General features: G+C 52.7%; 1 protein-coding gene across 1 annotated transcript; it reads left to right on the forward strand.

Moving 5' to 3' along the window:
* The first annotated feature begins 5754 nt into the window (after nucleotides 1–5754).
* Nucleotides 5755–23943, forward strand: CRIP3 (cysteine rich protein 3). The gene is given in 9 exon segments (XM_040430868.1): nucleotides 5755–5848; nucleotides 15336–15430; nucleotides 21140–21206; nucleotides 22089–22151; nucleotides 22222–22236; nucleotides 22239–22315; nucleotides 22497–22554; nucleotides 22705–22782; nucleotides 23555–23943. Coding segments are annotated over 8 exon segments (492 nt in total). The 5' UTR covers nucleotides 5755–5805; the 3' UTR covers nucleotides 22779–22782; nucleotides 23555–23943.
* Nucleotides 23944–25660: the final 1717 nt, after the last annotated feature.

The raw sequence follows: 25660 nt of genomic DNA on the forward strand, positions 1-25660 counted from the left end.
TCTCCGTATTCAGGAGAAGTTGGGGAATGTGTTTTGGGGTGTCATTTTACATATACCCATGCTGGGTGAGAGAAATATCTTGGCAAAAGACAACTTTTCCCATTTTTTTATACAAAGTTGGCATTTGACCAAGATATTTATCTCACCCAGCATGGGTATATGTAAAAAGACACCCCAAAACACATTCCCCAACTTCTCCTGAATACAGAGATACCAGATGTGTGACACTTTTTCTCAGCCTAGGTGGGCAAAGGGGCCCATATTCCAAAGAGCACCTTTCGGATTTCACCGGTCATTTTTTACAGAATTTGATTTCAAACTCCTTACCACACATTTGGGCCCCTAGAATGCCAGGGCAGTATAACTACCCCACAAGTGACCCCATTTTGGAAAGAAGAGACCCCAAGGTATTTCGTGATGGGCATAGTGAGTTCATAGAACTTTTTATTTTTTGTCACAAGTTAGTGGAATATGAGACTTTGTAAGAAAAAAAAAACAAAAAAAAAAACATCATTTTCCGCTAACTTGTGACAAAAAATAAAAAGTTCTATGAACTCACTATGCCCATCAGCGAATACCTTAGGGTGTCTTCTTTCCGAAATGGGGTCATTTGTGGGGTGTTTGTACTGTCTGGCCATTGTAGAACCTCAGGAAACATGACAGGTGCTCAGAAAGTCAGAGCTGCTTCAAAAAGCGGAAATTCACATTTTTGTACCATAGTTTGTAAACGCTATAACTTTTACCCAAACCATTTTTTTTTTACCCAAACATTTTTTTTTTATCAAAGACATGTAGAAAAATAAATTTTGAGAAAAATTTATATATGGATGTCGTTTTTTTTGCAAAATTTTACACCTGAAACTGAAAAATGTCATTTTTTTGCAAAAAAATCGTTAAATTTCGATTAATAACAAAAAAAGTAAAAATGTCAGCAGCAAAGAAATACCACCAAATGAAAGCTCTATTAGTGAGAAGAAAAGGAGGTAAAATTCATTTGGGTGGTAAGTTGCATGACCGAGCAATAAACCGTGAAAGTAGTGTAGGTCAGAAGTGTAAAAAGTGGCCTGGTCTTTCAGGGTGTTTAAGCACTGGGGGCTGAGGGGGTTAACATTGTGTTACCAGTAGCTGGTGTGTCTGACTGGTATCAGACTGGCAGGGACACCCCCCCCCATATGTGCCTTCACTGCAAGCTGCTGACCATTCATTAAAGCGGTTGGTCAGCCATTAATATTGATGACCTATCCTCGGGATAGGTCATCGATATCAGATTGGCGGGGGTCTGACACCTGTCCCCCCGCTGATCAGCTGTTAGAAGAGGAGATGACTCTCTCTGCGAGCGCTCCATTGACATGCTTGTGATTACACCGCGCCGCCGCTCCACTGGAGACCAGACGTAGCGTGAAGACCAGGTAGCGGCACTCTCATCAAACAGCTGATCGTCAGGGGTCCTGGGTGTCGGAGCCCCGCCGATCAGATATTGATGACCTATCCAGATGATAGGTCATCAATATTAACGGCCAGACAACCCCTTCAACTTCTAGTAGAAATAATAGAGGAACGGCACCACATAGAACCATAGAAGTGATGGCCGGATGCTGGGAGAAGTAGAAGTGATACTAGAGCTCTGGGCCAGCGGTCACAAGGGGCTCCAAGCAACAGCATACCATCTGCCTTGTATCACCTCCCTGGACCATCTACCTGAGAAACCCCTGAAGATGACCAGAGGAAGGAGGAAGGGCGCCAGTCCAGCAAAACTGCATTCCAAGATGGCACCATATGCCACCGGTCAGGCAGCGCCTCTCCCACTTCTGCAGACCTGAGCAACAACTCGTCAGGTAAATCCCCACCCAAAGAAGGATCCTTGCAACACTCCCCTTCACCCAAAAGCAGCCCTCCCGGGTTGGCGGACTCCAGCGGCACGGTGGACTAGCGGCAGCATGGATCCGGCAGGCTGTTCCGGATACCACAAATGTGAAAGCAGCATAAAACATATATTGTCTTCTCCAGCTGAAGCTGCTGATGCTCCGTCCAGATGGAATATTGCTCTGCCACAAGATGGGGACAAAAGGTAAAGACAAGGAGGACTCCTCAAGGAAAGAACCTGCAACCTTGACTCATGAATGGATTCAAGCAGGAGCAGACTCTTCCTAGATGACCCCAGAAGTCTGTCTCATCTATTCCTCCAATGGAAGATGCCGGTCACTAGACAGATGGACAGATTATTGTGCTGCCGTGGAAGGATGACAGGCGAACAAGAGCGATTACCCAAGCTTTCCTCCAGCTGAAGTCTAAGCACCTGTAGGGTGGGACAATCGTTGAGAGCCCTCTCTCCCCAGACAGTCCTGGAGGACTTATAGTCTTTTTCCTTCTCTTTATTATATAGATACTGTATATATATATATATATTCTGTGACCTAGGCGCAGTCTCATCCTACTATAATTTTTCTTGTCCGTAATCCATACTGTTACCTCGCTCTCCTGCGTAGTGATCCCCAACACGTTGGTCTCTCTACTTTACGGTCCCTGTTGATCACCTTTTTTGTTGTTATTTAGGTTTTTTTCCATTTTAGGAACGGGACTCATCTTTTCTCAGACGCCGTCCGACAGGGTCCATTGGAGATCTATTAGAGCAACTCTATCCATACTTGGCCTTTTTCTATCAGCCATAATGGCATTATATACGGTCCCTAGTGCCTCAGATTGCACATACAGGATCTTATACACTCCTTTCCAAATTAAAAATGGAACCAGGCAGGGATACCCCTTATCTCTTTTGAATTTTGCTTTAATTATGGAGCCTTTCACAGAACACATACAAACCTCTGAACAAACTAGAGGTATCCAAGTGCTCCTCAGGGGTCTGGTATCTCCTCAGGGGTCAGATATCTCCTCAGGGGTCAGGAATCTCCTCAGGAGTCAGGAATCTCCTCAGGGGTCTGGTATCTCCTCAGGGGTCTGGTATCTCCTCAGGGGTCTGGTATCTCCTCAGGGGTCTGGTATCTCCTCAGGGGTCTGGTATCTCCTCAGGGGTCTGGTATCTCCTCAGGGGTTTGCTATCTTCTCGGGGGTCTGGTATCTCCTCAGGGGTCTGGTATCTCCTCAGGGGTCTGGTATCTCCTCAGGGGTTTGCTATCTTCTCGGGGGTCCAGTATTTCCTCAGGGATCCAGTATCTTCTCAGGAGTCAGGAATCTCCTTGGGGGTCCGGTATCTCTTCGGGGGTCTGGTATCTTCTCGGGGTCAAGTATCTCCTCGGGGGTTCAGTATCTCCTCAGGGGTCGGGTATCTCGTCAGGGGCAGTGGGGACTCTAGGATCAATATATAGGGGGGGGGGGGGCACAGAAGATACACAGTCAAAAATGGGGGGGGGGGGCACTAATAATTTTCACCAGCTAATCATACTACTGAAAAATACTAAAGCAGCCGCTTCCCCTGCAGCTACGCCCCTGGCGCGGGGTAATATAATTAAGGGGTATCAGGGTACATTGGGTGTAATATAACTGAGGAGGCTATCAGACATTATAAAGGGGTAATATAGCTTACATTACGCCTGTATTACGTCCCTGATAGGATAGCACTCCTCAGTTATGTTGCCCCTGTATAATGCACCCTGATACCCCTTAGTTATATTATATAGGGATATCAGGGTACATTACACAGGGGTAATATAACTGAGGGGTATCAGGGGACATTATACAGAGGTAATATAACTGAGGAGGGCTATCAGGGACATTATACAGGGGTAATGTAACTGAGGAGTATCAGGGAACATTATACAGGGGTAATATAACTGAGGAGGGCTATCAGGGGACATTATACAGGGGTAATATAACTGAGGAGGGGTATCAGGGGACATTATACAGGGGTAATATAACTGAGGAGGGGTATCAGGGGACATTATACAGGGGTAATATAACTGAGGAGGGCTATCAGGGGACATTATACAGGGGTAATATAACTGAGGAGGGCTATCAGGGGACATTATACAGGGGTAATATAACTGAGGAGGCCTATCAGGGACATTATACAGGGGTAATATAACTGAGGAGGGCTATCAGGGACATTATACAGGGGTAATGTAAGCTATATTACCACCGTATAATGCCTGATAGGCCTCCTGAGTTATATTACCCCTCTATAATAATGTACCCTGATACCCCTAAGTTACCGTATCAGGGACAGGTTGAGGAGGGGCTGGGCGCAAACCAAGCAAGAGGGAGGGCAGGCCAAGGAATGACCTGGGGGGGGGGCAATTGGAGTCAGTAATCTCCTCAGGGATCCAGTATCTTCTCGGGAGTCAGGAATCTCCTTGGGGTCCGGTATCTCTTCGGGGGTCTGGTATCTTCTCGGGGTCAAGTATCTCCTCAGGGGTCCGCTGTCTCCTCGGGGGTTGGGTATCTCCTCGGGGATCCGGTTTCTCCTCGGGGGTCAGGGATCTCCTCAGGGGTCTGGTATCTCCTCTGGGTCCGGTATCTTACTGGGGGTCCAGTTTCTCCTCGGAGTCCGGTATCTCCATGGGGTCCAATTTCTCCTTGGGGGTCCGGTATGTCCTCAGGGGTCCGGTTTTTCCTCAGGGTCGATATCTCCTAGGGGTCCGGTATGTCCTCAGGGGTCCGGTTTCTCCTCAGGGTCGATATCTCCTAGGGGTCCACTATCTCCTCAGGGTCCGGTATGTCCTCGGGGTCATATTTCTCCTTGGAGGTCTGTTTCTCCTCAGGGTCCGGTTTCTCCTCAGGGTCCGATATCTCCTAGGGGTCTACTATCTCCTCAGGGTCCGGTATCTCCTCCGGGGTCCAGTTTCTTCTCAGGGGTCCGGTTTCTCTTCGGGGTCTGTTTCTCCTCAGGAGTCCGGTTTCACCTTAGGGTCCGGTTTCTCCTCAGGGTCCGATATCTCCTAGGGGTCCACTATCTCCTTAGGGTCCGGTATGTCCTCAGGGGTCCTATTTCTCCTTGGAGGTCTGTTTCTCCTCAGGAGTCCGGTTTCTCCTCAGGGTCCGGTATGTCCTCAGGGTCCGGTTTCTCCTCAGGGTCCGGTATCTCCTCCGGGGTCCGGTTTCTCCTCAGGGTCCGGTTTCTCCTCAGGGTCCGGTTTCTCCTCAGGGTCCGGTATCTCCTCCGGGGTCCAGTTTCTCTTCGGGGGTCTGTTTCTCCTAGGGGTCTACTATCTCCTCAGGGTCCGGTATCTCCTCCGGGGTCCAGTTTCTTCTCAGGGTCCGATATGTCTTTGTTTTCCTACTCCCTCCCTGAAACATGGAGCAGACTTCTCACATACACTGTAACAAACCCTCAGCTGTGAGCAGTATCAGCTCTGGATTCATTCCTGAACATTTCTATTCACTGACAGCAAGGGGCTATTAGATACATGGCAGAGCCCGGTCTCTCCAGCAGGCTAGCTGCTATCGAGCACCCGAGGTGACAGGACAGCTGTCCTCTGTGGCCCTCAGGGGCCCCTCAGAAAAGAGTTGAAGCGCGAGAACTGAAAAGAAGAGAGACACGAACGAGAGGCGGGGCCTGGAGGTTATGGAGGCGTGTTCATGGACATTTAATGACTGGAGGCGGGGTTATACTGGGGGGGGCGGAGACCGGATAATTGAGTCTAGACGGAGACTCTACTTGGCAGGTGCAGGGTAATGCTGGTGGGGGCGTGATTTACGTCTGTAGGGCGGAGTTATGATGGTGGCGGGTGGGGTTTACAGCCGTAGGGCGGGGCTGTGGATGTGACGGGCGGGGTTATAGCGTAGGTAGGCGGGGCGGAGCGCTGCTTGGCAGTCGGTGAGCGGACGGAGCTGGAAGGTGTTGGTCCCGCTATGAGCGCGAAGTGTCCCCGCTGTCTGTGCCCGGTCTACTTCGGTGAGTGGGGGATGGGGGAGGAGTATAGGGGGACTGAGTATAGGGGGACTGTGTATGGGGGGGATATAGGGGGACTGTGTATGGGGGGGGGGGGGGAATATAGGGGGACTGTGTATGGGGGGGATATAGGGGGACTGTGTATGGGGGGGGGATATAGGGGGACTGTGTATGGGGGGGGGATATAGGGGGACTGTGTATGGGGGGGGGGATATAGGGGGACTGTGTATGGGGGGGGGGGGAATATAGGGGGACTGTGTATGGGGGGGATATAGGGGGACTGTGTATGGGGGGGATATAGGGGGACTGTGTATGGGGGGGGGATATAGGGGGACTGTGTATGTGGGGGATATAGGGGGACTGTGTATGGGGGGGATATAGGGGGACTGTGTATGGGGGGGATATAGGGGGACTGTGTATAGGGGGACTGTGTATGGGGGGGGGGATATAGGGGGACTGTGTATGGGGGGGGGATATAGGGGGACTGTGTATGGGGGGGATATAGGGGGACTGTGTATGGGGGGGGATATAGGGGGACTGTGTATGGGGGGGATATAGGGGGACTGTGTATGGGGGGGATATAGGGGGACTGTGTAAGGGGGGGGGATATAGGGGGACTGTGTAAGGGGGGGATTATAGGGGGACTGTTGTAAGGGGGGGGATATAGGGGGACTGGTAAGGGGGGGGGATATAGGGGTACTGTGTAAGGGGGGGGAGATATAGGGGGGACTGTGTAAGGGGGGGGGGATATAGGGGGGGAACTGTTGTAGGAGGGGGGGGGGATAGGGGGGACTGTGTATGGGGGGGGTATAGGGGGGAATGTGTATGGGGGGGATATTAGGGGGACTGTGTATGGGGGGGGGGACTGTATGGGGGGGATATAGGGGGACTGTGTATTGGGGGACTGTATGGGGGGGATATTATAGGGGGACTGGTGTATGGGGGGGGGGGACTGGTATGGGGGGATATTAGGGGGACTGTGTATGGGGGGGGGGGGGACTGTGTATGGGGGGGATATAGGGGGACGGGGTGTGGGGGGGATATAGGGGGACTGTGTAAGGGGGGGGGGATATATAGGGGGACTGTGTATGGGGGGGGATATAGGGGAATGTGTATAGGGGGGATATAGGGGGACTGTGTATGGGGGGGATATAGGGGGACTGTGTATGGGGGGGGATATAGGGGGACTGTGTATGGGGGGGGGATATAGGGGGACTGTGTATGGGAGGATATAGGGGGACTGTGTATGGGGGGGGGATATAGGGGGACTGTGTATGGGAGGATATAGGGGGACTGTGTATGGGAGGATATAGGGGGACTGTGTATGGGAGGATATAGGGGGACTGTGTAAGGGGGGGGATATAGGGGGACTGTGTAAGGGGGGGATATAGGGGGACTGTGTAAGGGGGGGGGATATAGGGGGACTGTGTAAGGGGGGGGATATAGGGGGACTGTGTAAGGGGGGGGGATATAGGGGGACTGTGTAAGGGGGGGGGATTATAGGGGGACTGTGTATGGGGGGGGTATAGGGGGACTGTGTATAGGGGGGGATATAGGGGGACTGTGTATGGGGGGGACTGTGTATGGGGGGGATATAGGGGGACTGTGTATGGGGGGGACTGTGTATGGGGGGGGATATAGGGGGACTGTGTATGGGGGGGACTGTATGGGGGGGATATAGGGGGACTGTGTATGGGGGGGATATAGGGGGACTGTGTATGGGGGGGGGGGACTGTGTATGGGGGGGATATAGGGGGACTGTGTATGGGGGGGATAGGGGGACTGTGTATGGGGGGGGATATATAGGGGGACTGTGTATGGGGGGGGATATAGGGAATGGTATAGGGGGGATATAGGGGGACTGTGTATGGGGGGAATAGGGGGACTGTGTATGGGGGGGGATATAGGGGGACTGTGTATGGGGGGGGGATATAGGGGGACTGTGTATGGGAGGATATAGGGGGGACTGTGTATGGGGGGGATATAGGGGGACTGTGTATGGGAGGATATAGGGGGACTGTGTATGGGAGGATATAGGGGGACTGTGTATGGGGGGGGATATATAGGGGGACTGTGTATGGGGGGGGATATAGGGGAATGTGTATAGGGGGGATATAGGGGGACTGTGTATGGGGGGGATATAGGGGGACTGTGTATGGGGGGGGATATATAGGGGGACTGTGTATGGGGGGGGATATAGGGGAATGTGTATAGGGGGGATATAGGGGGACTGTGTATGGGGGGGATATAGGGGGACTGTGTATGGGGGGGGATATAGGGGGACTGTGTATGGGGGGGGATATAGGGGGACTGTGTATGGGAGGATATAGGGGGACTGTGTATGGGGGGGATATAGGGGGACTGTGTATGGGAGGATATAGGGGGACTGTGTATGGGGATAATAGGGGGACTGTGTATGGGAGGATATAGGGGGACTGTGTATGGGGGGGATTAGGGGACTGTGTATGGGGGGGGATATATAGGGGGACTGTGTATGGAGGCCCCCACCCCCCATATCCACACCATCTGACGGCCATCACCAGATTCTATGGCGGAGGTTTGCTGTGACTGTAAGGCGCTGCAGAACATCTTGGCGCTATATAAAGTCGCTGCAGTCGGGCGCGCACCTCTCCATAAATCCGCCGTCCGTGTAGTAATCCGCTCACTGATGTATCGTCACACAGCTGATTGGTGGAGCCGCAGTGGGCGGGGCTTCCTGCTCCACCAATCAGCTTAACACTTAGCCGCTCACAGGGAGGAGACTCTCTTCTGCCGCCTCCATCTCGCTGACTCCGGGGCCGATTCTAGCTTTTCTGCTGCCTGAGGTGAAAGTAAAATGGCGTCCGCCCCCCCCCCCCCCCTACGGCTACAGACCGCTGAGATGGACGTTACATGCAGTGCGATAAGACATAATGGAGCGTTCAGCGCCGCGTGCCTCTCCCATCCAGCGATGTCCGTGTCCCCTCCGATGTAGACCTTCTCCATACAGCCCAGACCACCATGACCACTGCCAGCCTCATCTCTGTGAGGGTCCGGCTACTCTCACACTGGCGATTCTGGGTCCGCCTGTCCGATCCGTTCAGGGCTCAGCCCCAGTGCATCCTGAATGGATAAGGATCCGCTCAGAATGCCTCCGTTCAGCCTCCGTTCCGCTCTGGAGGCTGACACTGCCTGCAGCGTTGTGATGTCCGCCTGGCGATGCGGAGCCAAACGGATCCGTCCTGACACACAATGTAAGTCCATGGGGACTTTCACTGACACAATCTGGTGCAATTGTAAACAGATCCGTCCCCCATTGACTTTCAGTGTAAGTCAGGACGGATCCGTTTTGACTTTGACTTTTTTTTTTTACGGTGTTATCCCACTGCGACCCCCAATACCGTGCCCACTGTGCTCCGCAACGCCCCCAAATACTATCCTGCAGGAATAATAGTGTCTTACAGATAGCCCCCCAATAGTAACAGTGCCCCCACCTCCTTGGTCTGCACAATAGTAATGCTCCCAGTAGTAATAAGCCCCCTATAGTGCCCCCAGTAGTAATGCTGACTGTAGTAATAAGCCCCCTATAGTGCCCCCAGTAGTAATGCTGACTGTAGTAATAAGCCCCCTATAGTGCCCCCAGTAGTAATGCTGACTGTAGTAATAAGCCCCCTATAGTGCCCCCAGTAGTAATGCTGACTGTAGTAATAAGCCCCCTATAGTGCCCCCAGTAGTAATGCCCCCTGCAGTTATAATCCGTCCTGTGGAGCCCCCAGAAACTAGAATGGCCCAGCCCCTTCCACAGATCGTCCGGTCTTCCTCTAGGCAGGGAGGGGACTTAGAGGGTTTCTACCTCCACACTTTGACCTAATTAGCTGTCGGACACTAGTGATCTGCTGGCGTCTGCTCTACCGCACCGTGCTATTGTCACCCTTTCTCTCGGACACTAGTGATCTGCTGGCGTCTGCTCTACCTCACCGTGCTATTGTCACCCCTTTCTCTCGGACACCAGTGATCTGCTGGCGTCTGCTCTACCTCACCGTGCTATTGTCATCCCTTTCTCTGCAGCCGTTACCCTAAAAAACGTAGTTTTATTGCTATGCAAATGAGCCTCTAGGTGCTATGGGGGCGTCTCTTCAGCACCTAGAGGCTCTGTCCACTCACCATGTCCGACGCCCAGCGCGCTCCAGCCCGTCCCTCTCCTCTAGATTGACAGCTTACTCAAGCCTGCGCCGTGTCCTTCTGTGTTCGACGCAGGCGCAGTGACCGTTGGACTGCTCCCTGCACCGTAATCAGCGCAGGTGCAGTGAAGATGCCGGCGCAGGGAGACAGTCACTGCCCCGAATACAGAAGCACACGGCGCAGGCGCGAGTAGGCTGTCAATCTAGAGGAGTGCGGCGGGCTGGAGCGCACTGGGCGGCAGAAATGGTGAGTGGACGGAGCCTCTAGGTGCTATAAAGACGCCCCCATAGCACCTAGAGGCTCATTTGCATAGCAATAAAACTATGTTTTTATAGGGTAACCTCTGCAGAGAAAGGGATTAGAATAGCATGGTTAGGTAGAGCGGATCGCTAGTGTCTGACAGCTAAATAGGTCCAAATGTGGAGGTAGAAACCCTTTAAGATGAGAGAACTACAACTCCCAGCATTTCTCTGGTTCTCAAAGTTCTACTCCACTTTCTTCTCATGTCACATGACATCATCACAGGTCCTTCACCACCACTTCTCCTCTCCATTGCTGAGCTCTGCCCCCTCCTGCACTGATCACATGACATCACAGGTCCTTCACCACCACTTCTTCTCTCCATTGCTGAGCTCTGCCTCCTCCTGCACTGATCACATGACATCACAGGTCCTTCACCACCACTTCTCCTCTCCATTGCTGAGCTCTGCCCCCCCCTGCACTGATCACATGACATCACAGGTCCTTCACCACCACTTCTCCTCTCCATTGCTGAGCTCTGCCCCCCCCTGCACTGATCACATGACATCACAGGTCCTTCACCACCACTTCTTCTCTCCATTGCTGAGCTCTGCCCCCTCCTGCACTGATCACATGACATCACAGGTCCTTCACCACCACTTCTCCTCTCCATTGCTGAGCTCTGCCCCCCCCTGCACTGATCACATGACATCACAGGTCCTTCACCACCACTTCTCCTCTCCATTGCTGAGCTCTGCCCCCTCCTGCACTGATCACATGACATCACAGGTCCTTCACCACCACTTCTTCTCTCCATTGCTGAGCTCTGCCCTCTCCTCCACTGATCACATGACATCACAGGTCCTTCACCACCACTTCTCTCCATTGCTGAGCTCTGCCCCCTCCTCCACTGATCACATGACATCACAGGTCCTTCACCACCACTTCTCCTCTCCATTGCTGAGCTCTGCCCCCCCCTGCACTGATCACATGACATCACAGGTCCTTCACCACCACTTCTCCTCTCCATTGCTGAGCTCTGCCCCCTCCTGCACTGATCACATGACATCACAGGTCCTTCACCACCACTTCTCCTCTCCATTGCTGAGCTCTGCCCCCTCCTCCACTGATCACATGAAATCACAGGTCCTTCACCACCACTTCTCTCCATTGCTGAGCTCTGCCCCCTCCTCCACTGATCACATGACATCACAGGTCCTTCACCACCACTTCTCTCCATTGCTGAGCTCTGCCCCCTCCTGCACTGATCACATGACATCACAGGTCCTTCACCACCACTTCTCTCCATTGCTGAGCTTTGCCCCCTTGTGCACTGATCACATGACATCACAGGTCCTTCACCACCACTTCCTCCATTGCTGAGCTCTGCCCCCTCCTCCACTGATCACATGACATCACAGGTCCTTCACCACCACTTCTCTCCATTGCTGAGCTCTGCCCCCTCCTGCACTGATCACATGACATCACAGGTCCTTCACCACCACTTCTCCTCTCCATTGCTGAGCTCTGCTCCCTCCTGCACTGATCACATGACATCACAGGTCCTTCACCACCACTTCTCCTCTCCATTGCTGAGCTCTGCCCCCTCCTCCACTGATCACATGATATCACAGGTCCTTCACCACCACTTCTCTCCATTGCTGAGCTCTGCCCCCTCCTGCACTGATCACATGACATCACAGGTCCTTCACCACCACTTCTCCTCTCCATTGCTGAGCTCTGCCCCCTCCTGCTCTGATCACATGACATCACAGGTCCTTCACCACCACTTCTCTCCATTGCTGAGCTCTGCCCCCTCCTCCACTGATCACATGACATCACAGGTCCTTCACCACCACTTCTCTCCATTGCTGAGCTCTGCCCCCTCCTGCTCTGATCACATGACATCACAGGTCCTTCACCACCACTTCTCTCCATTGCTGAGCTCTGCCCCCTCCTGCTCTGATCACATGACATCACAGGTCCTTCACCACCACTTCTTCTCCGTTAAGGGCCCGCGCCATACATGTACGGCGCAGATGGACCTGACTGAAGGACCAGCGCCGTACATGTACGGCGCAAGGCCCGCCGGGTGATCTGGCAGGATCGCGGGGGAATCGTGGCTCTATGGCTGCTTTTACTGGCAGGCATCTATGCCGGGTAAGGGCAGCATGATGTCTTTTCGCCCCCCTGCAGCTCCAAGCGCTGTGATTGGCCGGTCAATGAAGACCGGCACATCGCAGCGGCAGAAACAGAAGGAAGCTGGAGGGGGGTCATAGGGAGGTGACGGTGCTGAACTAGTCAGCACCGGTCTCCTCCGAGGTCAGGGAGGGGACTCCAGTGTTTGGCGTCCCCTGCCAGTTTGGCGTCCCCTGGTCGCTTTTGTGGTGCTTTTTTTTTTTTTTTTTTTTTGTGTAAAAAAATAAATAAATTTAGAACTCAATTTTAGGTAGTGTAAGGCCCCTTTCACACGAGCGAGTATTCTGCGCGGGTGCAATGTGTGATGCGGACGCATTGCGCCCGCACGGAATTCGGACCCGTTCATTTCAATGGGGCTGTGTACATGTGCTTTGGTTTTCACACATCACTTTTGCGTTGCGTGAAAATCGCAGCGTGTTCTGTATTCTGCGATTTTTTCACGCAACGCAGGCCCTATAGAAGTGAATGGGGCTGCGTGAAAATCGCATCTGCAAGCAAGTGCGGATGCAATGTGTTTTTCACGGATGGTTGCTAAGAGATGTTGTTTGTAAACCTTCAGTTTTTTATCATGCGCGTGAAAACTCATTGCACCCGCGCGGAAAAAAAAACACGAAACAACTGAACGCGATCACAGACAAAACGGAATGCCCTTGCTTGCAAAATCGCTCATTTTTCACTGAACGCATCCGGACCTAATCCGCTTGCGCTCGCCTGCAGGTTTTGCTGCTGAGCGCTGATCTGTAACATCCGCTCTGCTCCGTTTACTGTGTGTGGAGAAGCGCACGGCAGCGCTCCAACGTGGCGTATAAAACGCTGATTTATTCGGGGTCAGCACTACAAACGTGTAACAAGGTGATACATATATAATGTGTTCGTTTACATCAATACTGATACAATGAATACAATAAATAATCCAGCGACTGATTCAAATCTACACGATTCATATAATATATAAAAACGGGTATTTCCGATATTACCATAAAAACGCATTAAAGACCCGTCAATGATAAATGAATAAATCAAAGAACATTCTCACCTGGTAAATGGACGACTGGACCGCCGCGGCGTGCACACTGGGCAAACACTTCGACTCCGCTGCAATACTAGCATCTCTCGCGAGACGCGGTCATGCGCCGCAGGAACTCCCGCGAGAAATGCAATTTAGTGTCGCAGCTGAGAGACCGTAACAAACATGGCTGCCATTCTCCACCACCCGAACTGTGCAGCTCGTGGGAGTTCGGTGCGGCGCACGACCGCGTCTCGCGAGAGATGCTAGTATTGCGGCCGAGTCGAAGTCACGCGCATGCGTGTTTGCCCAGTGTGTACGCCGCCACGGTCACTTTTTGGGGGTTTCCATTGTAGGGCCACCTCAGGGTGTCTTCATATGCGACATAGCTCTGCTAACGCCATGTGGCGCTCCTTCCTCTCTGAAGCCTGCCGTGCGCCCAGACATCACGGGGCGTTTCTGTAATCTCCAGATTCAGGGTCATAGATTTGGAGTTTTGTTTGGCTGTTAACCCTTAATGTGTTGCATAAAAAATAGATTAAAATGTCAAATCTACATAAAAAAAAAAAAAGTTAAATGTTATTCCCATTTTCGTTTAATTCTCATTTTTGAATGCCTTGAGGGGTGTAGTTTCTAAAGCGGGGTCATTTATATGTGGTTTCTATTATGTAAGCAAAGTGACTTCAGACCTGAACTGGTCCTGGAAAGATTGGGTTTTGGAAATTTTCTAACGTCCCAATTTTTTTTTATTTCATTTTCAAAATGATCCAAACACGAAGTAGACATATGGGGAATGTAAAGTAATAACTATTTTTGGAGGCATTTGCAAATTTTTCCCAATTTTTTTGTAATTTTTTTTTTTTATGAAATATTTTGACTCCATTTTACCGCTGTCATGAAGTACAATACGTGACGAGAAAACCGTCTCAGAACGGCCGGGATAAGTCAGTGTTTTAAAGTTGTCACCACATAAAGTGACACTGGTCAGATTTGCTAAAAATGGCCGTGTCCTTAAAGAGGTCCTCTCCCCGCTCCTGACGGGTCTGTGCTAATGCACGAAACAAAAATATAAACTCAACACTTTCGGTTTTGCTCCCATTTTGCAGGAGCTGAACTCAAAGATGTGACACATTTCCTACAGACACAACAGACCCGTTACTCTCAGATACTGTTCACATCGGTCTAGATCTGGGTCAGGGAGCGCTTCTCCTCTGCCGAGATGATCCCACCTCACGGGTGTGGCAGATCAAGGCGCTGATCAGACAGGTTACTGCCGACCCCGACTCTCTGGACTTGATTCCCGTTGGGGTGCACCACGTCTTACCGTCCCTTCCAGAGATCAGAAACACGTGGTGACACCTTATTCGGTGTCTGGGGGATCCAGCGTAGCTCTGGGGCCACCCCAAACCTGGCCACTGCATTTCACCACCACTTCTCCTCTCCACTGCTGAACCCTGCCCCCCCCCCCCCTGATGATGATATTACGGGGACATTATAACGCTCTATATCAGCTCTTCAGTGTAGTAGATTCAGAGCAGTTCTGGTCCATAGTCACCGCTTGGGTGGAGGTGGTGATGACAGTTCTTCTGAAGCTACGGTCACCTGGCTGCGGTTTCTTTTGCTTCATTAGACCACTCGCCTCACAAAACTGTGCTGGTGGCAGTGCTCGCTCCTTGGGGGTGGGTCCTTTATTTCCTCACCATAAGGTATGCTCCCTCAGCTCCTCCCACATGGTGTGGCCCCTCCTACTTTTAACAGCATGTTGTCTACAGACCCCACCCACTTGCATTTCCCGTCAAATGAGCTGTCTCCATTCTGCAACAGCCGGACCCCAAGTGTCGGCCTCACCCCGCTGTCTGATCAGCCTCTGCTCTCTGTTTTCAGCCGAGAAGGTCAGCTCGCTGGGGAAAAACTGGCACCGATTCTGCCTGAAATGTGAACTCTGCAGTAAGATCCTGTCAGCTGGGGGCCACGCCGAGGTAAGAGCTTCTCAGGGCCCAATCGGACTACACTGACTGTATGACCCCTTCAGGCTGAGTACAGGGGCCCCTCTGATGTCTCCACCCCCCTTCTGAGTACAGGGGCCCCTCTGATGTCTCCACCCCCTTCAGGCTGAGTACAGGGGCCCATCTGATGTCTCCACCCCCCTTCAGGCTGAGTTCAGGGGCCCCTCTGATGTCTCCACCCCCCCCTTCAGGCTGAGTTCAGGGGCCCCTCTGATGTCTCCACCCCCCCTTCAGGCTGAGTACAGGGGCCCCTCTGATGTCTCCACCCCCCCTTCAGGCTGAGTGCAGGAGCCCCTCTGATGTCTCCACCCCTTCAGGCTGAGTTCAGGGGCCCCTCTGATGTCTCCACCCCCTCCAGGCTGAATACAGGGGCCCCTCTGATGTCTCCACCCCCCTTCAGGCTGAGTGCAGGAGCCCCTCTGATGTCTCCACCCCCCCTTCAGGCTGAGTACAGGGGCCCATCTGATGTCTCCACCCCCCTTCAGGCTGAGTACAGGGGCCCCTCTGATGTCTCCACCCCCCCTTCAGGCTGAGTACAGGGGCCCATCTGATGTCTCCACCCCCCCTTCAGGTGAGTACAGGGGCCCATCTGATGTCTCCACCCCCCCTTCAGGCTGAGTTCAGGGGCCCCTCTGATGTCTCCACCCCCCCTTCAGGCTGAGTTCAGGGGCCCCTCTGATGTCTCCACCCCCCCTTCAGGCTGAGTACAGGGGCCCCTCTGATGTCTCCACCCCCCCTTCAGGCTGAGTGCAGGAGCCCCTCTGATGTCTCCACCCCCTTCAGGCTGAGTTCAGGGGCCCCTCTGATGTCTCCACCCCCTTCAGGCTGAATACAGGGGCCCCTCTGATGTCTCCACCCCCCTTCAGGCTGAGTGCAGGAGCCCCTCTGATGTCTCCACCCCCCCTTCAGGCTGAGTACAGGGGCCCATCTGATGTCTCCACCCCCCCTTCAGGCTGAGTACAGGGGCCCATCTGATGTCTCCACCCCCCCCTTCAGGCTGAGTACAGGGGCCCCTCTGATGTCTCCACCCCCTTCAGGCTGAGTACAGGGGCCCCTCTGATGTCTCCACCCCCCCTTCAGGCTGAGTACAGGGGCCCCTCTGATGTCTCCACCCCCCTTCAGGCTGAGTACAGGGGCCCCTCTGATGTCTCCACCCCCCCTTCAGGCTGAGTACAGGGGCCCATCTGATGTCTCCTCCCCCTCCATCATACATGTGGAAACCTGTGCACCCACACAATGGAGGATCGTTATCCCTGAGACAAATAAGAGCTGCAGATCCAAGACAAAGGCTAGATCCCTGGTGTTACATAGGACTGCAGGTGACATTACTACATTATCTGTACTCAGAGAGTTACCACTGTGTTATCTGTGGTGTTACATAGGACTGCAGGTGACATCTACTACATTATCTGTACTCAGAGAGTTATCACTGTGTTATCTGTGGTCTTACATAGGACTGCAGGTGACATCTACTACATTATCTGTACTCAGATATCACTGTGTTATCTGTGGTGTTACATAGGACTGCAGGTGACATCTACTATGATTATCTGTACTCAGAGAGTTACCACTGTGTTATCTGTGGGTGTTTACATAGGACTGCAGGTGACATCTACTACATTATCTGTACTCAGGAGAGTTTCCACTGTGTTATTGTGGTGTTCATAGGACTGCAGGTGACATCTCCTACATTATCCTGTTACCACTGTGTTATCTGTGGTGTTACTTAGGACTGCAGGTGACATCTCCTACATTATCTGTACTCAGTTATCACTGTGTTATCTGTGGGTTACATAGGACCTGCAGGTGACATCTACTACATTATCTGTACTCAGAGAGTTATCACTGTGTTTATCTGTGGTTGTTACATTAGGACTGCAGGTGACATCTACTACATTATCTGTACTCAGAGAGTTATCACTGTGTTATCTGTGGTGTTACATAGGACTGCAGGTGACATCTACTAACATTATCTGTACTCAGATATCACTGTGTTATCTGTGGTGTTACATAGACTGCAGGTGACATCTACTATATTATCTGTACTCAGAGAGTTATCACTGTGTTATCTGTAGTGTTACATAGGACTGCAGGTGACATCTCCTACATTATCTGTACTCAGTTATCACTGTGTTATCTGTGGTGTTACATAGGACTGCAGGTGACATCTACTACATTATCTGTACTCAGAGAGTTATCACTGTGTTATCTGTGGTGTTACATAGGACTGCAGGTGACATCTACTACATTATCTGTACTCAGAGAGTTATCACTGTGTTATCTGTGGTGTTACATAGGACCACTGTGTTATCTGTGGTGTTACATAGGACTGCAGGTGACAACTCCTACATTATCTGTTACCACTGTGTTATCTGTGGTGTTACATAGGACTGCAGGTGACATCTCCTACATTATCTGTTATCACTGTGTTATCTGTGGTGTTACATAGGACTGCAGGTGACATCTACTATATTATCTGTACTCAGAGAGCTATTACTGTGTTAACTGTGGTGTTACAGAGGACTGCCAGGTGAATTACTACATTATCTAGTATCAGAGAATATCTACTGTGCTTAGTCTGTGGTGTTACATAGGCACTGCACGGTGCATCTACTACATTATCTGCGTACTCAGTATTCACTGTGTTACATAGGATCTCTGCAGTGACATCTACTACATTATTGATTCAGAGAGTTATCACTGTGTTATCTGTGGTGTTACATAGGACTGCAGGTGACATCTACTACATTATCTGTACTCAGAGAGCTATCACTGTGTTATCTGTGGTGTTACATAGGACTGCTGGTGACATATACTACATTATCTGTACTCAGAGAGCTATCACTGTGTTATCTGTGGTGTTACATTGGACTGCAGGTGACATCTACACATTATCTGTACTCAGAGAGTTATCACTGTGTTATCTGTGCTGGTTACATAGGACTGCAGGTGACATCTACTACATTATCTGTACTCAGATAGTTATCTCTGTGTTATCTGTGGTGTTACATAGGACTGCAGGTGACATCTACTACATTATCTGTACTCAGATATCACTGTGTTATCTGTGGTGTTACATAGGACTGCAGGTGACATCTACTACATTATCTGTACTCAGAGAGGTATCACTGTGTTATCTGTGGTGTTACATAGGACTGCAGTGACATCTACTACATTATCTATACTCAGAGAGCTATCACTGTGTTATCTGTGGTGTTACATAGGACTGCAGGTGACATCTACTACATTATCTGTACTCAGAGAGCTATCACGGTGTTATCTGTGGTTTTACATAGGACTGCAGGTAATCTATGACTGGTGAGGGGCAGTGAAGATACCATATGTCATCTCCTCCACAGTGCAGATAGCACATTTTAGGCCTGTTTTGCTCCCTCTGAGTCGAAGTCGCTTCTTTGCTTGGGCAGTTTTTCGGTTTTCAGTGTAGTTTGTGGCAGCCGGATTGGAATTCTGATTAGAAGGGGGGGGGGGGCATATGCAGATTAGAAGGGGGGGGGCGTATGCAGATTAGAAGGGGGGGCGTATGCAGATTAGAAGGGGGGGGGCGTATGCAGATTAGAAGGGGGGGGGCGTATGCAGATTAGAAGGGGGGGCGTATGCAGATTAGAAGGGGGGCGTATGCAGATTAGAAGGGGGGGGCGTATGCAGATTAGAGGGGGGGCGTATGCAGATTAGAGGGGGGGCGTATGCAGATTAGAAAGGGGGGCGTATGCAGATTAGAAGGGGGCGTATGCAGATTAGAAGGGGGGGGCGTATGCAGATTAGAAGGGGGGGGCGTATGCAGATTAGAAGGGGGGGCGTATGCAGATTAGAAGGGGGGGCGTATGCAGATTAGAAGGGGGGGGGGGTGCAGATTAGAAGGGGGGGTGCAGAGTATAAGGGGGGGGTGTGCAGATTTCTGTGATGGGTCGGAGCAATTCATGAAGGAAAGAAGGATTGGATGGTTTAACCCCTTCCTGCGCACCATGTACGGTCTAGGAGCCCTGGATGTCAGGAAGATGACTAGGAGATGTGCGGACGGTGGAGTAGAGGGAGCGCAGGTAACACCTACTACGTTATAATGAGCTATTCAGCTCTGCTGCATCTGTGGAGATGTCGGGGGCTGGGGGAGAACAGTGAGGACTTGTTGGCAGCGGAGCTCCTCTTGATGCAGGAAATTCCTGATTAATGTAGAAGTCTGACAACTCAGGAAGGAACTTAAAATAACCGCCCCCCCCCCCCCCCCCCTCCGGCCGCAGGAATGTGGGAGAATGTCCGCTGCCGGGGATGGGATGCCAGGGCTGGGGGCCCATGTGGCACAGACCTCTGGAGATAGATACTCCCTATTCTGGAGTTGAGGACAGTGTCTTGTCCCTCCGTGCAGATGTGTCCCACAAGGCTGCGCGCTGTCAGCAGCCTCTCATTTGGTATCATTCCCCCCCCATCATTCTGCTGCCAGTGACCTGATTCTCTGTGCGCCCGTGACATTGTCTGGTGTAATGAAGCCTAGGAGCGCAACCACGTCAGGAATGTGCAGGCAACAACCCGCTGCCCCCCCAGTCAGTCAAACTGTGTACTCCCCCGTGGGCTCTGTACTGTGCTCTCCCCCGTGTCCTGGGCTCTGGCTCTCCTCTCCTCTCCTCCCGTGTCCTGGGCTCTGGCTCTCCTCTCCTCTCCTCTCCTCCCGTGTCCTGGGCTCTGGCTCTCCTCTCCTCCCGTGTCCTGGGCTCTGGCTCTCCTCTCCTCCCGTGTCCTGTGCTCTGGCTCTCCTCTCCTCCCGTGTCCTGGGCTCTGGCTCTCCTCTCCTCCCCTCCAGTGTCCTGGGCTCTCCTCTCCTCATCCCCTCCAGTGTCCTGGGCTCTGGCTCTCCTCTCCTCCCATGTCCTGGGCTCTGGCTCTCCTCTCCTCCCGTGTCCTGGGCTCTGGCTCTCCTCTCCTCCCGTGTCCTGGGCTCTGGCTCTCCTCTCCTCCCGTGTCCTGGGCTCTGGCTCTCCTCTCCTCCCGTTCCTGGGCTCTGGCTCTCCTCTCCTCCCGTGTCCTGGGCTCTGGCTCTCCTCTCCTCCCGTGTCCTGGGCTCTGGCTCTCCTCTCCTCCCGTGTCCTGGGCTCTGGCTCTCCTCTCCTCCCGTGTCCTGGGCTCTGGCTCTCCCTCCTCCCGTGTCCTGGGCTCTGGCTCTCCTCTCCTCCCGTGTCCTGGGCTCTGGCTCTCCTCTCCTCCCGTGTCCTGGGCTCTGGCTCTCCTCTCCTCTCCCGTGTCCTGGGCTCTGGCTCTCCTCTCCTCTCCCGTGTCCTGGGCTCTGGCTCTCCTCTCCCCTGTCCTGGGCTCTGGCTCTCCTCTCCTCTCCCGTGTCCTGGGCTCTGGCTCTCCTCTCCTCTCCCGTGTCCTGGGCTCTGGCTCTCCTCTCCTCTCCCGTGTCCTGGGCTCTGGCTCTCCTCTCCTCTCCCGTGTCCTGGGCTCTGGCTCTCCTCTCCTCTCCCGTGTCCTGGGCTCTGGCTCTCCTCTCCTCTCCCGTGTCCTGGGCTCTGGCTCTCCTCTCCTCTCCCGTGTCCTGGGCTCTGGCTCTCCTCTCCTCTCCCGTGTCCTGGGCTCTGGCTCTCCTCTCCTCTCCCGTGTCCTGGGCTCTGGCTCTCCTCTCCTCTCCCGTGTCCTGGGCTCTGAATATAATGTTTTTTGTCTTTTCTCCAGCACGATGGGCGGCCATACTGTCATAAACCCTGCTATGCTGTTCTCTTTGGTCCTAAAGGTAAGTTCCGTGCAGTCTCTGCTGCTATTTTCTTCTGTAGCGCCTGCAGTTACCAGGCATGTAACAGTGTGTGTGTGGGGGGGGTGATCTCTTTAGCGCCCATGCCTCAGGTCAGGCTTAGTTTTCGTGGCCCCCGGTCAAGCCTTGTTATCAGCCCCTGACTCTGCCGTAGCCTGGAAAGAATGTGACCTTATCTACCACAAAGTAAAGGAGGGTCACGGCTTATAATAGACGGTCCCCCTGACATTCTCCACTCTGCTGCGCCTCTGGAATTCCCTTCACTCACAGAGACTGTATTCCCACCCTCATACCTCCGGAAAGCCGGGCCCCCTGACCTGTGCTCAGAGCTGAAATCCGGGCCCCCTGAGCGTTATGCGGGCTGTGCACCCCGGGCACGCTCGCTGTATGCGGGCTGTGCGCCGTTGCCATTATGGGTGGGGGGGGGGGGTGAATCGGGCATGTTGACATCCCAGTAGAAGCTGGTGTGAAGAAGGGCAGGGGGTCCTCTCACCATTAAGTTACACCCCCTCGTCTATATTAATGGGTCGCTGGCTCTGTATGAGGCGCAGGATCGGGCCTCGCGTCATCACTGATCTGGTGTCGTTGTCTTCTCCAGGTGTGAACATCGGTGGCGCCGGCTCCTACATCTATGACACGGCTCTGCGAGCTCCGGAGAGACCACCTCTACCCTCTGGGTATACCCACACCAACTTCTCACTTGACAGAGCACCCCAGAGGTGACCCACCCGGGGGGAGGGGGGGGGGGGTTGGGCCACTCCTGGGGTCACCCACATTCTGCACGTGCGGTGTAATGTATTGCCCTCTGTTATCAGCGCGCAGTGATTGACAGTAGTGTTACTCTCCTCTTCTCCGTTTCCTGCAGTTTGTGAGCACACACGTACATTCGCGGGGAGACGGCGCTGTGTCAAGGCTGCCGCGAGCCAGTCTACTTTGGTGAGTGTGGGTATGATGGGAGTTGTGGTTCCAGATTCGCCCGGTGCCTGACGGCTGCTTGTCTTTGCAGCTGAGAAGGTGATGTCACTGGCAGGAACTGGCATCGCCCGGTCTCCGTTGTCAGCGCTGCAACAAGACCCCTGACTGCGGGCGGCCATGCTGAGGTGATTATAGCCTGTTTTTTATAAAATGGCTGCTGTTCTCTGGTATCAGCCGATGCATGAGGGCAACCCGCCGGGAGGGGCGTCTCCCCGCCGACCTCCCCTATTAGTTATGGCTGGCGGTACGTGTAGCGTCGCAGGTGCTCAGTGACGCCCCATCTGACGCTCGCTTCTCTCCTTGTAGCACGATGGCCTCCCTTACTGCCATATCCCCTGCTACGGGCATCTCTTTGGACCGAAAGGTGAGTGTCGGTACGCTGTGTCCAGGCAGATGTCGGCCCACCACAGCTTACTGGTCCAGTGTGGGCCCCAGTACATCTACTAAATCAGCAGAAATCTGGGCGAGAACTTACAACTCCCACTTCAGCTGGAACTCTGTCCTCTGCTCACAGGTGTGAATATCGGGGCCGTGGGCTGTTACCTGTACGACCCTCTGATAGGAAACGAGACGCGGGTCGAGAAGTGATAAGGTAACGGCATCTGACCATTCCTGGAGAGCGGTGATGTCACTTCCTGTATAATATAACTGATATCTGGAGAGCGGTGATGTCACCTCCTGTATAATATAACTGATATCTGGAGAGCGTGATGTCACCCTCCTGTATAATATAACTGATATCTGGAGGGCGGGTGGATGTCACCTCCTGTATAGTATAACTGATATCTGGAGAGCGGTGATGTCACCTCCTGTATAGTATAACTGATATCTGGAGAGCGGTGATGTCACCTCCTGTATAATATAAACTGATATCTGGAGAGCGGTGATGTCACCCCCTGTATAATATAACTGATATCGGAGGGCGGTGATGTCACCTCCTGTATAATATAACTGATATCCGGAGAGCGGTGATGTCACCTCCTGTATAATATAACTGATATCAGGAGAGCGGTGATGTCACCTCCTGTATAATATAACTGATATCTGGAGAGCGGTGATGTCACCTCCTGTATAATATAACTGATATCTTGAGACTGGTGATGTCACCTCCTGTATAATATAACTGATATCTGGAGACTGGTGATGTCACCTCCTGTATAATATAATTGATATCCGGAGAGCGGTGATGTCACCTCCTGTATAATATAACTGATATCTGGAGACTGGTGATGTCACCTCCTGTATAATATAATTGATATCTGGAGAGCGGTGTATAACACTCCAGTAGTTGGAGAGTGATGATGTCACTGTTATTGTATAATGTGGTCACAGATGGTGATGTCTCTTTTCTGGATATTTTACAGATCTTTCTGGAAGTTGCCGTTCCTCCTTGTTAACCCTTCTCTGCTGGAATGCAGTGCACCCTGGGAACCTGTTAGTCTATCGGTGGCTGTGGATCCTCATGGAATAATAGTGGGAGTATCGGCAGCGCTCATGTCACTTGTCGTCTTCCCTGAACTTATCTGCCGGATGACAGCAGCCCCTGGAGAGGAGGGGGTTAACCTGCATTCAGGGGAGGCACGAGGTGTGGACGGTGCCTCAGTTATAGTTCATATATATGCACAGGAGCTCCCCCTGCTGGAGCCACACTGCGACTTGCACATGTCGTATAATAACTCATATATCACTTGTATCACCTGTAACGGGGAGACCGGACGTCCCGCTCTGAGACACAGTAAAGTTCTCCACTATCCCTGTATGTAACGGTCTCGTACTCATTGTAGTGCCCCCCGCAGTCTCCTGTGTGTCGTGGTCTTGTTTTGGGTGTAGCGCCCCCTGCATTCTCCTGTGTGTCATGGTCTTGTTTTGGATGTAGCGTCCTCTGCATTCTCCTGTGTGTCGTGGTCTTGTTTTATATCTGGTGCCCCCTGCAGTCTCCTGTGTGTCGTGGTCTTGTTTTGGATGTGGCGCCCCCTGCAGTCTGCTGTGTGTCGTGGTCTTGTTTTGGATGTGACACCCCTGCAGTCTCCTGTGTGTCGTGGTCTTGTTTTGGATGTGGCGCCCCCTGCAGTCTCCTGTGTGTCGTGGTCTTGTTTTGGATGTGGCGCCCCCCTGCAGTCTGCTGTGTGTCGTGGTCTTGTTTTGGATGTGGCGCCCCCTGCATTCTCCTGTGTGTCGTGGTCTTGTTTTGGATGTGGCACCCCTGCAGTCTCCTGTGTGTCGTGGTCTTGTTTTGGATGTGACACCCCTGCAGTCTCCTGTGTGTTGTGGTCTTGTTTTGGATGTGGCGTCCCCTGCAGTCTGCTGTGTGTCGTGGTCTTGTTTTGGATGTGGCGCCCCCTGCATTCTCCTGTGTGTCGTGGTCTTGTTTTGGATGTGGCACCCCTGCAGTCTCCTGTGTGTCGTGGTCTTGTTTTGGATGTGACACCCTGCAGTCTCCTGTGTGTCGTGGTCTTGTTTTGGATGTGGCGCCCCCCTGCAGTCTGCTGTGTGTCGTGGTCTTGTTTTGGATGTGGCGCCCCCTGCATTCTCCTGTGTGTCGTGGTCTTGTTTTGGCTGTGGCACCCCTGCAGTCTCCTGTGTGTCGTGGTCTTGTTTTGGATGTGGCGCCCCCTGCATTCTCCTGTGTGTCGTGGTCTTGTTTTGGATGTGGCGCCCCCCCTGCAGTCTGCTGTGTTGTCGTGGTCTTGTTTTGGATGTGGCGCCCCCTGCATTCTCCTGTGTGTCGTGGTCTTGTTTTGGATGTGACACCCCTGCAGTCTCCTGTGTGTCGTGGTCTTGTTTTGGATGTGGCGCCCCCCTGCAGTCTGCTGTGTGTCGTGGTCTTGTTTTGGGTGTAGCGCCCCCTGCATTCTCCTGTGTGTCGTGGTCTTGTTTTGGATGTGGCGTCCCCTGCAGTCTGCTGTGTGTCGTGGTCTTGTTTTGGATGTGGCGCCCCCTGCAGTCTCCTGTGTGTCGTGGTCTTGTTTTGGATGTGGCGCCCCCCTGCAGTCTGCTGTGTGTCGTGGTCTTGTTTTGGATGTGGCGCCCCCTGCATTCTCCTGTGTGTCGTGGTCTTGTTTTGGATGTGGTGCCCCCTGCAGTCTCCTGTGTGTCGTGGTCTTGTTTTGGATGTGGCGCCCCCTGCAGTCTTTTGTGTGTCGTGGTCTTGTTTTGGATGTGGCGCCCCCCTGCAGTCTGCTGTGTGTCGTGGTCTTGTTTTGGATGTGGCACCCCTGCATTCTCCTGTGTGTCGTGGTCTTGTTTTGGATGTGGCGCCCCCTGCAGTCTGCTGTGTGTCGTGGTCTTGTTTTAGATGTGGCGCCCCCTGCAGTCTCCTGTGTGTCGTGGTCTTGTTTTGGATGTGGCGCCCCCTGCAGTCTCCTGTGTGTCGTGGTCTTGTTTTGGATGTGGCGCCCCCTGCAGTCTGCTGTGTGTCGTGGTCTTGTACAGCGCAGAGCTCCACCATTCCTCTACAGGCCGTCCCTTCA

The sequence above is a fragment of the Bufo bufo genome, chromosome 4, assembly GCF_905171765.1.
Source record: "Bufo bufo chromosome 4, aBufBuf1.1, whole genome shotgun sequence".
Taxonomy (NCBI): domain Eukaryota; kingdom Metazoa; phylum Chordata; class Amphibia; order Anura; family Bufonidae; genus Bufo; species Bufo bufo.